A 13,001-nucleotide genomic window follows, 5' to 3' on the forward strand; every position below is an offset into this window, starting at 1 on the left:
TTTTCAAGTGAACTTTCTGTTTCTTGAAAAAAGTTTGTATGCTTCGAGTTAACGGTAGCGCACTAAAAACCTGTTATATTAATATATAAAATGACTTTAATATTGAAATAAAATTTAAGTAGAAATGTCTTTCTATATTGTTATTAAAGTTGTTACATTTCATTGTGATCAAGTATGATGATTGTATAGTTCAGCTGAACATCCACAAAATGGTTTTGTACTAACGATGGATGATGTCAAAAGTATATTCGCCCCTATCTGATAATTGAATTCTTTTTATTTTCGTCAAGCGAAAATATTAAAGTAGAAAACTATCACATAATTGTTAATGGAGTATGCAACTTGTTACTGTTGAACTTTTTGTGACTAAGTACATGTTGAGTCTTTTTTTTTTTAACAAGCTCAGCTTTAATGTGTAGTTTACAAAAATAAAAGATGCATGCTAATTTGATTTTAAAGGGAGTCTTTTTTTTTAAGTAAATCTTTCTAAACAAGAAGGCTTATTAAACAAGTGATTTTTATTTGAACGATATCAAAGAAATCATAAAGAATCATACTAAATGTATAGTTCGTATGATTTTTTTTTTTGTATTTAGCCACAAAACTTCTACGAAGAAAAAGAACGAGAGTTTTTTTTATACAAACAGTTCTAGTATTTGAATGTTACCTTCAAGTAAGCTCAATCTCTATTAAAAAAAAAAACACATTTTTCGTATTTTGTAGAATTCCAAATTGTGTTATTATGGGTATTTCTTTTCGATAGTCTTTCATGGATTCAAAAACGCAACAATTTGAAATCGATTTTTTCGCTGAATTTTATAAAACCAACGCTCCCTTGTTATGTGAATGGCGCTTTAAATATTGATGAAACATTGTATGACTCTTTTATTCAAAAAATTCAAGATAAAATTTTTGTGGATGAAAACTTAGTTCATTTCGATACCCTTCTTCAACCTTCGTCGTGCACTTCTTTTGATCGTCTCCCTTGTTGGTATTTTTCTGAAAAACCTTTACAAAATGATGTCTATTTGTTCGAGCATTCTTTAAGTGATGTTTATGAAGAGGAGTCTTTCTTTTCATCTTTAACAGATGCTACATCATGGTTAATTTTGGAACAAAAAATTTTTTCAAAGGAAAACAATGGTGTCACCAAATCAAATTTAGATAAGAAAAATGTTTCTTTATCTTTGAATAAAACAAACAATCAAGATACTTCAAATCCAACGACAGGTGGAAGGAATGAAACGAGTTATTTCGGAAAAACTGGAATGGGTTTGTTATGGAATTCAACAAGCCTGCAACATTTCTCTCTGGTTTTTTTTGAATCCTTTTTAAAATCGTTAAAAAAAATCATGTCTATTTTTTTAATCAATAAACAATCGTTTTCAAATTCTTTTAATTTTAAAACATTAGTTGAGACAGAAAAAACAAACAAAATAGGGAATGCTTCAATAGAAATTATTAAACAAGATAAAACGTTTACTACTCATCATAAGAAAACTAAAAAGACGCATGTGATTTCATTGGATTCAAATAGTTTAGTAACAATACCAGAATATTACGGATCCCATTTCCACTCGACGCAAGGAATTCATTTACGTTGGATTGGAAATTGGTCCGCTGTTATGTCGTTGAATAAGCAAAAAGATTCACTCACATTATCTCGCTCTATTCCTTTTGAATCCGATCAAGCCCTTCATATAATTTTTTCGAAACCCGTTAGTATCTCCAAATTACATCTTCTTTTATTACAAAATGAAATAAAAGAAGACGAAAACATTTCATTAATGATTGAGGGTTGGAGGTGGAATCACGAAAGTATTAGAAACAAAACAACAGACGGCTCATGGTTTTTCAGGACGGACCCACTCAAATTATTAGCACAACAAAACGTTGAAACATGTTGGTGGACGAGTTCACTTAAAATGGCAGCTTTTCAAAAAAATCGTTTAAATGTTATGAATTGGGTTGTTCCTTCACCTTTTAAACGTATTGAAGGTATTACGTTTTCAGGTTTATCTCGAAAACAATTCAAATTTTTCGCTTTTCATGATCTTCAATTCACTTCTTCATTTGAAAATTATAAATCTGCTATTGTTTTACGTGAAATCGAAACATTACCTTTAATGAGATTAAAAGAAAAAAATACGATGCCGTGTAATTTAACTAAATTGTTTAGCGTCAATCAATTGCATGCATCGCTACGACATCAATGGAGTGAATCTACAGAACGTAGTTTAAACAATACAATTAAAAAAAATAGACCACTCACGGATTGGCTTTCATCCTCTTATACATATGAGCCAGTCCAAGCATTACCGGAAACATATTTTTCAAGATTGTCGTCGGACGGTTTAATATATCATTGGGAAGATAAGCTGCCGTTTAATTTTTTAAGTGTTCTTTTACATTCTTCTTTACCTCAAGAGGCTTCGGTAGTCTCTTTAAAAGAAATCGCCCTTCATAACATTCCTTTTAAAAAACGTCTTGGATACTCTTCATTGATTCAACAATTGTTGATAGCCGACACTCTTCATTTGATCAAAAATGACTTTAACGACAACACCACCTTTCCTGAGACATTTTCCTATGAAACTATATTTATGAAAAGAAAATTATTTCAAACTGCTCGTTCAGCTGCTCTTCTAGCCAAGCGTTTACAGTATGTTCATCAAACTTTACAAACAAAACCCACCAATACTACAACGTCTGTTTCAATAAAAAACTTTATCAAAACACAACAGCACTCCGTGGCAAATCAACAAGAAGAGAAATCTTTATTATTTCATTTATTTCATCAACAACTTTTCTTATCAATGAAAGAAGCTGTGCAGAAACATTCTATGGATCGCCAAAATAACCCAAAAAGTTTTTTTGATAAAAAGAACCACACATCTTTATCTGAAATTCAAGAAATTATTGTCACCGATATGAAAGAAGATCAACAACAGTATCGTAAAGTTATTCGTTTTAATTTTACAACTGGAGAGATCGATGACCAATCACCTAAAGGGAAAGTGCCTTTTCTTTCTTCAAAATCTAACAGAACTTTATACGTTTGAAAGGCTGTCGTTGCGAAAAGAAAAAACAGAATGTTGTTAAAATAAAAGTAATTTCTTTTGATATAAAATGATAATCGTAAAGAACTGTTTATTGTCTTTTTTTGTTCATCGCAAGAAAGGAAAAAACAAGTTAAGAGAGAAAAACTGTTAAAATAAGAAAAAAACACTGAAAAACAGTTCTATTCACAAAAATATTTTCACTTCTTCACAAGGACGGGTGTCAAACAAACTCTTTCTCTATCTTTTTTTTTTATGACGAGTTCAATAAAATTGGATTCTTCAAAAGAAATTATATCCGTACTCGAGTTAGTTGACTATTTTCTTTTGACAATGTAAGTAATGTACTCTGCGATATTGTCTAACTATTTCGACTCTCCTAGAGAGCCAAATGAATTGAAACTCAATCTTTATCAATTTGAATCCATTTTAAAATCCTTAACAAGTCAATTTTTAGGATGTTTAGGTGAAGGAGTCGCAAGTCTTCGTGTTATGAGTTATCGTGAACAAATCCAAACTGCCATCGTACAAGTTGAAACGAGGTAAGAAGTAACGCATTATTGTAACTCTTACACATTGTATTTTTTTAAATAAAAAATTCTAAAAGATGCGCCACAGCTGTTCGATCAGCTTTTGTTTTTGGGACGTGTACAGAAGGTAAACGGTTCAAGATTGTCGTACGCTCTTCAAGCCGTTCTATAGCGACACTCGCGATGAAACTGCGAGCGTTGGAAATGTCTTTGTGATTGTCGCTTGGGTGTCGTTTCATCAAGAATAATGAATAGTTTAGGGGTAGCATCTCCATTTACAACACATAATCCTGACATTTAAAGTTGGTCACACTTCGTACCAAAAATATCTATTTTTAGCGAAAAACGTGTTGAGAAAAACAAATGTTACGCAAAACGTTTTGATTCCGTCAAAGATTGCCAGGCCCATTGAAGCGTATGAAAAACTGCGTTGGCCTTTCTTATTTCAAAGAAAAAAAGAATAGTACACCAACAAAATCTTTTTACACATATACCTCAGGGTGAGGATTTTTGTCGGGATGAACAAGTCGAGCAAGCTTTCGATATGCGGCCTGTACATCTTTTACGCTGCTCGTGTCGGCAATCTAAACAAAGAAATCAGAAAATACAAATAGCATGTGAAAGTTGTGACATGTATTCCATTCTGTTACGACTCAAGAATATGCAAAGAGTTGATGCTAGTACTTGTAAAATAGATGCTGGATTAGAAGCAGCCATTCGAATTCGAATAACTGTAGAAGCTTGCAAATATGTCACACTAGATAGAAAAGAGTAAGTAAAATATTTGACTATAGCTTTCCTTTCATAAAGCTTACTTTTTATAAAGAGCCATATCTTTAATAGCAAGGGAATGAATTATATTTCTTTGCGCATTCTCACACTGTAAAAGATTTAGCGAACTACCTTCTAAGTTGATATCACAACAAACAAAGATTCCTTTAATATTTCAAATAAAAAAACTAAACCTCTTGAATTAACTGAAAAAGAAGGCTTTAAAAATTTCATAGAAAGGCTTGCTATAGGTTTTGTAAAGCTGGGAGGTAAAACATTACATTGTGGAAGAGTTGAATTTCGTGAATCTTTTTGCACATTTTGGAGAAAAGATGACTTAGCAGATTCAAATAATTGTTTTTGTAATTTCTGAGCATTAAACTGTTGAGACATAGTCCATTGCTTGGTTTGATGTTTCTCATTCGATATGTTTTTTTCATTCATTATACAGAATGGGCACCAAAGATTCATAGTCAAATGAGCTTCGGTTAATAAAAAGCGATGAAGCTTCCCGCACAGTGCTTGTACTCTAAATTGATCTTTTAAAAACGACGATTTGGTAGATAACCGGGTAGAATCTAAACCTTCCCTTGAAATATTTTGAACATGTCGAATTTTTTCGGATTCTTTTTCTTTATTTCCATTTGACCATACTGGGTAATCAATTTTTTCAATAGTACAATTATGTCGTTTCGCTTCATTTATAAATTTTTCTAACTTTGTACAACATTTTGAACAAAGCAGACAGCTGGACAAATGTTTTTTCTTAGTGCAAAAAGGGAAAAAAAGTGATGTTGAAGTAACCACACAAAACGTTGTTGTGCCGTGAAAAACACACCATTGCGTTGAGCTGTTAAGGAATTTCCCAGAGCCCGTAGTCCTATTTTTTAATTCGATAGTAGGTATGTCGCGTTGTCGTTTTTTTGTCGTAAAGTCTTTTGTACTGATTTGAGTTGAATGACAACACGTGTCAGTGCTATTCTTAAATTGTAAGTTGTTTAAAAGATTTTCAGACGTACATGGTGTATTCAACTTGTTTTTTTTTTTCTCATTTATTTCTAAGGACGCACGAGTAGTTTTACTTTTTCGAGGTACAGTTGGACGAAAACCTATATTGTTTTGGCCACATGTGCGGGATTCGGTTTCGGATTTTCTCATGATTTTAGCCCTTCCTGTTTTTTATTTTTTTTCTCAAGATTACAAAAAGAGAATCACAATTTTAATATTCGGTAGTTTTTTGTATAAAACAAAAAAAAAATTAAAAAAAAAAATTTAATGAATACAATCACAATTTCAGTGTGTGAAAAATGAAATCAGGACCATTAGTTTCGGCAGATGATGGAGATCGGTTTTGTTTTGTATAAAAAAAAGAATGACTTGTTTTGTTTTAAAGGTTTTGCAGCAATTCAAAATAAGATTTAAGAAAATATTTTATTTTAAAGCAATCGTATTTAACAGGATTTTATTTTTGGATAAAAAAAAGTTTTTAAAAATTTTTTCTCTTATTCTTATACTCAATGAAACAGCAACTTTTCGGTGGGAGTTAAAAAACATTTATACTAATTATATATTTTTTTAAAGATTTAAAAAAAAATTCTAAGCGGGAGATCAATGCTACAATATTTTGTATGCAACCTTTTATGTTATACACACTTTTCTAAATGTAAAACAGATTTTTATTTTTAAAACGAAAATTCCTTTGTAATATGGTTATCATATTTCATCAAGTGAGTTATATTTAATTTTTAGCTCAAGATGCCTCGTTATAAGCATTCTTTCTTTGTGTCTAATAAAAAAGTTGTGTTTTGCGTACAAAAGCGTTGACAATTGCTCTCCTTGTTTCTAAAAAAACGCAATCAACGTCACAATCACTTATGTATTGTTTAAAATTTTTTTCAAGCGTACAAGATACAATTACTCTATTGGATATAACATGGATGGAATATATGATTTTGAATAGGATTCCACAATATTGTTAATGTTTAGTAGCATCTAAAATCCTTTGCTGCATTTGTAGCCTTCAGTAACTCATAGGAATATGTCGCATTTTTTAATGTAAAGACTATGCGGGAAAGGCGTTAGTTTCTGGTAAGTCATACAGTTAGAAAATAGATAGCTTGGAAATTGAAATCAAATCGAAATAGTGCAATTCAATGATTAAATCAACAAATTACAAGAAGAAAAAAATATGAACAGAAATAGATTTATGAATGGTATACTTTCGGACAATAGTGAAGCGTGTATTTTTAAGATGACACCTATATCAAAGTAACGCCGCATAATATTAGGACATCAATTGAAGATATCAATGAACATTGAAGGCAGTTTTTCTTTGATACAACTTGAACAGGAAAAAACAAAAAGTCATGCCCCTGGAAAGAAGAAGTCTGAAAATTGCTGATTTCATAGTATTAGTCGAAAAGCTAGAATGGATTGTCACATAAATGTTCTCAGCTTTAGCCTGCGTAGCACCAAGAGAAGAAGTTTAACTAGTACGGAAAAAACACTCTAAGAGGGACTATTGTTTGGACAAGAGTGATGATGCTTTTTTTTTGTGACGATACGTTACCAGTATCCCTGAATGGTAAACATCAGAGATCTATGTAAGGCAGTTTCATATCAAGTGATGGAGAATCATACTTTGTAACTAAAACTCTGTTTCAAAGGTGATACATGGAATACGGTCAAACGCTACAAATTTTTAAATTAATTAATAGGCGTTTGAAAAAAGCTTTAAAGAATTTCAACGTAAGGTCGTCACAATTGTCAGAGTTTTATACTCTCAATGTTATGAGGTAATAATAAGATTGATAACGTTTGATGAAGTAGCGACTGTGAATTTTTTATTTTCCTTAATGTTTACTTTGAAAAAAAAAAAATATTTTTTCAAAAGAAAAGAAATTAAAGTTAGCGTGTACTCATGAAAAGTCTTGTTCTTTTTCAGAAGTGTAGATCGAAGAGATAACTTAAGGCGTCTTGCAGGATTCAAACCAAACAGAAAAAGAAACACTTTTAGTTAAAGATTTAACACAATGCCACCATCCTTGGGGAATATATAATTGATCCCCTGGACCTAATATACAGACTTTTTGTTCTTTTGCAGGATACCTAGGATACACTGTTAAATCAACAGGATGGTTCATTATATCCATTGGATGAATGCTTGATGTATTATGTAATAACTGTTAAAAAAAAATTAATTACAATGTTGTCCGTAAAACGAAATCTCAAAGTAAGGTATGTACTATACTAACTAACGTTAGAAAGGCAGTACATGTCCTCTGCAGTGTAGTGTGAGGGAATTAAAAAAACAATTTTAAACCCAGCAATCTGTTTCCAAAAAAAAAATAATAAGGTAAAGATAGGAAAATGTTTTGTAGTGCAGGTTATAAAAATCTAAACAAATTAGTACTTGTGTAAAAATATTATCAGAACTATCTGTATGATAAGGACTTAACGTTCCCTCTGGACCAATCCATAATAAACGTTTCACATTAGAGATATCGGTTACTAATAATGACAGATGGTAACAAGGTGTTAACTAAAACCCTCTTGACACTTGAGAGTACCACAAGCAACGACGTCAGGAACAAGCAATTCTGCTTGAAGTTCCGGCATATGATCGAGCATAGCATGCTGAGCTATGTATCCTAGACCTGTGTTAAGGTTGTCTAAAATTTACTAAAAAAAATATGTAGTATAGATTCTAACTTTCAGTTTCGTTAGTTGGTGAGGTCTCCATCAGAAAATTTTCAATATAGTCTTGAATAGTCATGATACGCTGAAAGGAAGAAGTTAGTGTATTGAAACGATTTTTTCGCGTACCTGCGTCCATTTCTTATCAGAATAACTACTTCCTAAAAAAAAATAACAGAACTTGTAGGACAAGGTGATCATATGCAATGCAGCAATAAGATTAAAAAAAGTGTTGAAAATCCACACCTATTTCTACTGGAACCAAACGTAAAAGACCGCACTAGAAAAATAAACACAAGTTTTGTAATTCACCAGACACTCAAATATTATTGTTATTGTTAAAGGACCATTTAAAACAACAATAAAAACTTTTGTTTCGTACGGTATTTTTACAAAAATTTTACTTTTGCTAAACGTTGAGGAATATTTTTCCACGTGTGAATCGCTGGAAAATGACTTGCTCCTTGACGCAGAAAAAAAGGTATTTTTTTATAAACAAAAGCATTTAAAAGGCTCCACACAGAGGTGTCTATTTAGAACGACAAAAAGAATTCCAAAGTTTGAATTTTCTTCAAGTTATTTTACCATACAGTCTTGTTGGAATTTGTGTTGCCAAAACCTTATAACATTTTGTTTCTACTTTCCATAATAATGTGGAGAAATCAACAGAAAATATATAGAACGCGGTAGTATAGTGTGTATCTAGAATATCTGGAAAAATATCCGTTTTAATGACTTTTGAATCAAATGAATAAAATGATGTGTGCGTTTGAAAAATGTGAAACAAAAGGGGAATTCGCAATGAATCAGGCCGTTTGATAGGGTGGCAAGACATTGCGTCTTGCCAAAGTTGATTATTAAAAAAATTATGGAGTAAATAAGGAATGGTTTCTAACGAAAATTCAAGTCGGTTAAAAATTTCTTGACGTTGTAAAGAAACGGAATCTTTTTCAATGTTCGTGGAGATCGAGAGACGCCACTTTTCTGAAAAATATCCTCCCATTATAAGTCCTATAAGATATGAAAATGCCATAAATATTTACAAATGGATATCGACATGGGAATTGTGCAAAAGCAAACGATTTTTAAAGATTTGTTTGTCATTATCCTTTAAGTTTTCAAAAAATATCTTACCCATATCCGCATAATGAAAAGCCGCCTTCAGTGAAAACAAGGCAAGGTCACTTGTTGAAGTAGGTTCCTCTGGAAGTAATAAAGAAATAGTTGGATCTACTACAAAGACAGTCACCCACAGTTTACAGTTTCACTTGTTAGGTGATTTTTGTAACATTACTAAAATAACATGCCACTATGCTTCCTTACTTTTCTTTTTTACGTCAGCTGAAATAATGTCCCACCACTTTAATGAATTCAAAACGCAAAGGCATAAACACGACATTGCATACAACCTTCTCCAAAACATAGACACTAATAACCATGGGCCTGCATGAAGCCTTTGAAAAAGAAAAAAAGTCGTATAGAAAGAGACAGAGTGTTGAACTTGTTACATCATCCAACATAAGCTGTTGATACGTTTCGCAGATTTACACGCTAAGGAAATAAGACTAGGCCGATAGTTTAACAGAAGCATTTGAAAATCGGAAGAAAGTGGTTTAATGTCGCTATAGAGTTGAATGATTTCTTCAGGCATAGCGGGTTCTTTCAATAAGGTTTGAAGCAAAGGATTAATTTGTAATGAGATGACTTTAAGTAAAAATTTTTTTTCTTCTTCAAGGTTTTCAGAAATCATTCTATTAACTAGCCACAAAAAATTTGCTTGACGTACAGATTTTATAAGATTCTGTTATAACATCGGTCAAAGAATATTTTTACCTCTAATAACGTAGAAAAAAAATAACACCTATTTAGTCTTTTTTCGCTTCAACATTCCCGGTAACAGTTGTGACTTGAAAACAAAACATTGATTTCGGTTTCTCCCTTACTATTGGGTGGTCATGTTTTGTATTGCACTCAATCAACTGTTCTTACAGTTCTTCTAGGCATATCGTTGGACAAAAAAATGTTTCCGCCCAGTAATCACCGAAAGGTTATATCAAAGAAATTTACGCCAATTGTACAAACCTTGTGAAGATCATTTTGAGAAGATGTTCTCTACGTTATATAATGAAAGTTGGGTTGCGTTTCATTTTAACAGTTTTGGTTGAGCGCAAAACATTTGGTAGAATCTGTTATATGAAAAAAATGTTTCAAAAACAGAAAGAACCCTGCACTTTGATTGCTTTAAAAAAGACGTGCTGTTCTATGCCTTATGAGTATACGGTAATAGAATACCAGAAAAAAAAATACGTTTTTTTTCATTTAAAAAATCGACTTGTTGTCTTGTTGATAAAATTGTGCAAGAAGAAGAAACGTCATGTTCACTAATTAGAATCAAAACAATACAGAAACAACTTTTCGTGTCGCTCATACTTGCATTTGTCCAATTCAAACAATGTCTGATTAAATTACCAAGAATTCTAAACAGAGTATCCATTACAGGTTCAGATTTGAGCCGCGTTCTATTCTGGGAACCACTCGTAAAAAATACTTTTGGTTTTGTTTTAAAGAATCAAATAAAAGCAAATGTGTACGGAAACCTTAATTGATCAAGGCGCTGAAGCGGTGAATTTTTTTTTTTTTTTGTAAATTTGTTTCATCGCATTAAATGTCAGAAAGTTTTTAAAGGATCTTTTCTTGGAATTCCATGTATTATTAAAGAACGATTCTTAAAAAAGTACCGCCATCCAATGTTAGATGAAACACTTACTCATCAGCGTTTGGTGACGGAAGTTCGAGCGATGGTTCGAGCAAGGAAGTATGGGGTGGAATGTCCAGCTCTCTACTTTGTTGATCCAGTCAAGCATAAAATTTATATGGAATACATAACGGGTGTCACACTTGACAAATTTTTAAATGAAGCAGTAACACGTCGTTCGGTTTCAAAGGAACACGTGTTTGAAGGTACACTTTCGACACATTGTAATAAATGTCCGTCAAAAGAGCATTTAACTTGTAGTTCATGTATGTTTTTGTTACTACAATCTTTCGGAATGTAATTTAATATATCATTTGAATTTCAAATGTAGTGAGTCAAATGGCCAAAAAAATTGGTCAATCTTTAGCGAAATTGCACAATTCGGGTTGTATCCATGGAGATATCACACCGTGCAATATTTTGATACGTTTCCCTGAAACAGAGTTTGAGAATGGTATTGATGCCAAATCCATGGAACTGTTAACGGTTGTAAGAGACAATTTTATTATTCACTATGACATTATCGTTTAAATATTAATTTCATATGTTAAGGTATATATTGATTTTGGTTTAAGTTTTATGTCGTCGATGGCGGAGAACCGTGCAGTTGACCTATACGTTTTAGAGCGGGCTCTAAAAACCTATATGAAGGCGTTTCCTGTTTTTGTACGTTATCAAAAATGTTTGTCATAAAATGCATACAATAAAAAAAAAGGTTTATTTTTACGTCTTTCCATGTTAACACTACCTTAAGCTGTTTTCTCACTACTTGCATTCGATTCAATATCCGACCTTATATAATGAAATGATCTTTCTTGATAATTTGTTCATATTTTTGGTAGACTCGTGTTTTGTTAGAAGAAGGCTATTTTCCGCATGTAAGCCAAAGTCAAGCCGTTCGCGAAAAATTGGTTGAAGGTAAGAAGATAGAAATAAAAAAGAAGAGAAACATTTACAATACATTCTAGTCGTATAAACCTCATTTCTTTCTTCCTGTATCAAAAAAAAAATGAGGCGAAATATATAAAGCTTTCATTGAAATGATTTGTACTAAAATAGTGTTCTACTAAAACAATCCATTTTAGTTTTTTAATGTTATTAGTTCAACTGAGAGGGAGAAAACGTTTAATGATAGGATGACTTTCTTATAATTTAAAATAATGTTATATTGTCTCCAATATATCACAAAATGGATAATCCCCTATAAGGATTTTTTTTTTCCATGATGCTAAGGAAATGTAACATCCATAACCATCATCACATCCTGGTACATTTTTGTCTCCTAGTGGTTCATCTAATTTAATCCGAATCCATTTACCTGAAATAAACGATCAAAGAAAATTTTTAACTATTTTGTGTAACCGTTTTCTATACAACTATTTTTTTAAAAAAAATAAAAACATTCAAACTCGAACGTTCTTAAAATTAAATATCAAACTACCTTTGAAATGAGGTCTTTGATCAACGGAAAGAATTTCACCTCGTACTCCTCCAAGAGAAAGTACCTCACAACGTTGTCCACTTTGTATACCATGATCGATATTTTCCACTGTGGAAGGGGTGTGCTGCATGTTTTGTTGTACAGCTCGTATTTTTGAAATAAATTTACGAGCATTATCTAAACGATTATTATATTGTTCTTCGGTAATAGTGAAAAGTTTTGTTTGTGCGTTATTCGTTTCTTCGGAAAACACGTCGTTTTTTTCTTCGTCCACGATAATAAGTATCATGTGGTGCGTGACTCCTAAGTCTTTAAGTGTTAACGAATCATCGATTCCTAAAGAAATAGCTTCATTTTCATCTAAGAAAAGGTAAAGGAATTAGGGGAGCTATGGTGTGTCGTCATGTTGAGTACTAACGATGGCGATGATAGGCATAAAGCTTCATGCGATGTGAAGGTGTGCCAGTTCTATAAAATAACGTGCTTTTAACAGCTTCAAGTGTGGTATCGTCAGAAAACTTCATTTCAGCCCATCTTTTGTTTGGATAGTTTGAATGAAGAACATCTAATGATAAACAATTAGAAAATTTGATATCCATTTGAAATTTGTAATCTAATTATAAAGCTTATGTAACGCTTTTTTTTAATCCTTGGCAACAAGAATAAAAAAAAAAAATTTCTATCAATTCAACATTTATTTATTACTTCAATAGTTGCTTTTTCAATGTTATGCGAAAGAAATGTGCGTG

General features: G+C 31.9%; 4 protein-coding genes across 23 annotated transcripts; 2 read left to right on the top strand and 2 right to left on the bottom strand.

Annotated features, from left to right (window-relative positions):
- Positions 1-533: 533 nt before the first annotated feature.
- Positions 534-3,273, top strand: LOC128883341 (uncharacterized). Its single transcript, XM_054135578.1, has 2 exons — positions 534-673; positions 724-3,273. Exons 1-2 carry the CDS (start codon positions 661-663, stop codon positions 3,060-3,062), a joined length of 2,352 nt encoding a protein of 783 aa, XP_053991553.1. The 5' UTR covers positions 534-660; the 3' UTR covers positions 3,063-3,273.
- Positions 3,131-10,011, bottom strand: LOC128883342 (bifunctional peptidase and arginyl-hydroxylase JMJD5-like). Of its 16 annotated transcripts, none has more exons than XM_054135580.1 (17): positions 9,890-10,011; positions 9,565-9,832; positions 9,380-9,510; positions 9,191-9,289; positions 8,642-9,067; positions 8,461-8,585; positions 8,303-8,336; positions 8,186-8,217; positions 8,072-8,141; positions 7,930-8,016; positions 7,773-7,870; positions 7,619-7,690; positions 7,279-7,542; positions 4,405-7,222; positions 4,274-4,346; positions 3,633-4,173; positions 3,131-3,576 (listed from the first exon to the last, which is right to left on the bottom strand). In XM_054135580.1, exons 2-13 carry the CDS (start codon positions 9,804-9,806, stop codon positions 7,327-7,329), a joined length of 1,632 nt encoding a protein of 543 aa, XP_053991555.1. In that variant the 5' UTR covers positions 9,807-9,832; positions 9,890-10,011; the 3' UTR covers positions 3,131-3,576; positions 3,633-4,173; positions 4,274-4,346; positions 4,405-7,222; positions 7,279-7,326. The 16 variants fall into 16 exon arrangements, with proteins under 16 accessions (XP_053991555.1, XP_053991560.1, XP_053991558.1 ...); XM_054135585.1 differs by lacking the exon at positions 9,890-10,011 and having other exon boundaries at positions 4,405-6,937; positions 7,001-7,222; positions 9,565-9,815; XM_054135583.1 differs by lacking the exon at positions 9,890-10,011 and having other exon boundaries at positions 4,405-6,202; positions 6,266-7,222; positions 9,565-9,815.
- A 518-nt stretch (positions 10,012-10,529) lies between these two features.
- Positions 10,530-12,053, top strand: LOC128883347 (EKC/KEOPS complex subunit TP53RK-like). Of its 5 annotated transcripts, none has more exons than XM_054135607.1 (6): positions 10,543-10,678; positions 10,729-11,077; positions 11,143-11,300; positions 11,364-11,477; positions 11,654-11,729; positions 11,914-12,053. In XM_054135607.1, the coding sequence occupies exons 1-6, from the start codon at positions 10,640-10,642 to the stop codon at positions 11,949-11,951; spliced, it is 774 nt and encodes a 257-aa protein (XP_053991582.1). In that variant the 5' UTR covers positions 10,543-10,639; the 3' UTR covers positions 11,952-12,053. The 5 variants fall into 5 exon arrangements, with proteins under 5 accessions (XP_053991584.1, XP_053991582.1, XP_053991583.1 ...); XM_054135608.1 differs by having other exon boundaries at positions 11,897-12,011; XM_054135609.1 differs by lacking the exon at positions 11,914-12,053 and having other exon boundaries at positions 10,530-10,678; positions 10,733-11,077; positions 11,654-11,789.
- On the bottom strand, positions 11,654-12,991 carry LOC128883349 (uncharacterized). The gene is made up of 3 exons (XM_054135610.1): positions 12,671-12,991; positions 12,253-12,612; positions 11,654-12,129 (listed from the first exon to the last, which is right to left on the bottom strand). Exons 1-3 carry the CDS (start codon positions 12,849-12,851, stop codon positions 11,975-11,977), a joined length of 696 nt encoding a protein of 231 aa, XP_053991585.1. The 5' UTR covers positions 12,852-12,991; the 3' UTR covers positions 11,654-11,974.
- Positions 12,992-13,001: the final 10 nt, after the last annotated feature.

The sequence above is a fragment of the Hylaeus volcanicus genome, unplaced genomic scaffold, assembly GCF_026283585.1.
Source record: "Hylaeus volcanicus isolate JK05 unplaced genomic scaffold, UHH_iyHylVolc1.0_haploid 12221, whole genome shotgun sequence".
NCBI classification, from domain to species: domain Eukaryota; kingdom Metazoa; phylum Arthropoda; class Insecta; order Hymenoptera; family Colletidae; genus Hylaeus; species Hylaeus volcanicus.

What these genes read in the sequence shown, in the direction of transcription:
- LOC128883347 (XM_054135605.1), top strand. Translation starts at nt 10,640, where the DNA reads ATGTGTACGGAAACCTTAATTGATCAAGGCGCTGAAGCG. An exon ending in CCATGGAACTGTTAACGGTT is followed by an intron (nt 11,301 to 11,363) that starts GTAAGAGACAAT and finishes TCATATGTTAAG; the next exon opens with GTATATATTGATTTTGGTTT. An exon ending in TGAAGGCGTTTCCTGTTTTT is followed by an intron (nt 11,478 to 11,653) that starts GTACGTTATCAA and finishes TATTTTTGGTAG; the next exon opens with ACTCGTGTTTTGTTAGAAGA.
- LOC128883349 (XM_054135610.1), bottom strand. Translation starts at nt 12,851, where the DNA reads ATGGATATCAAATTTTCTAATTGTTTATCATTAGATGTTCTTCATTCA. An exon ending in TTATGCCTATCATCGCCATC is followed by an intron (nt 12,613 to 12,670) that starts GTTAGTACTCAA and finishes ACCTTTTCTTAG; the next exon opens with ATGAAAATGAAGCTATTTCT. An exon ending in TCAAAGACCTCATTTCAAAG is followed by an intron (nt 12,130 to 12,252) that starts GTAGTTTGATAT and finishes CGTTTATTTCAG; the next exon opens with GTAAATGGATTCGGATTAAA.
- LOC128883342 (XM_054135580.1), bottom strand. Translation starts at nt 9,806, where the DNA reads ATGATTTCTGAAAACCTTGAAGAAGAAAAAAAATTTTTACTTAAAGTC. An exon ending in AGCTGACGTAAAAAAGAAAA is followed by an intron (nt 9,290 to 9,379) that starts GTAAGGAAGCAT and finishes CTGTCTTTGTAG; the next exon opens with TAGATCCAACTATTTCTTTA. An exon ending in ACATGTACTGCCTTTCTAAC is followed by an intron (nt 7,543 to 7,618) that starts GTTAGTTAGTAT and finishes TTTTTTTAACAG; the next exon opens with TTATTACATAATACATCAAG.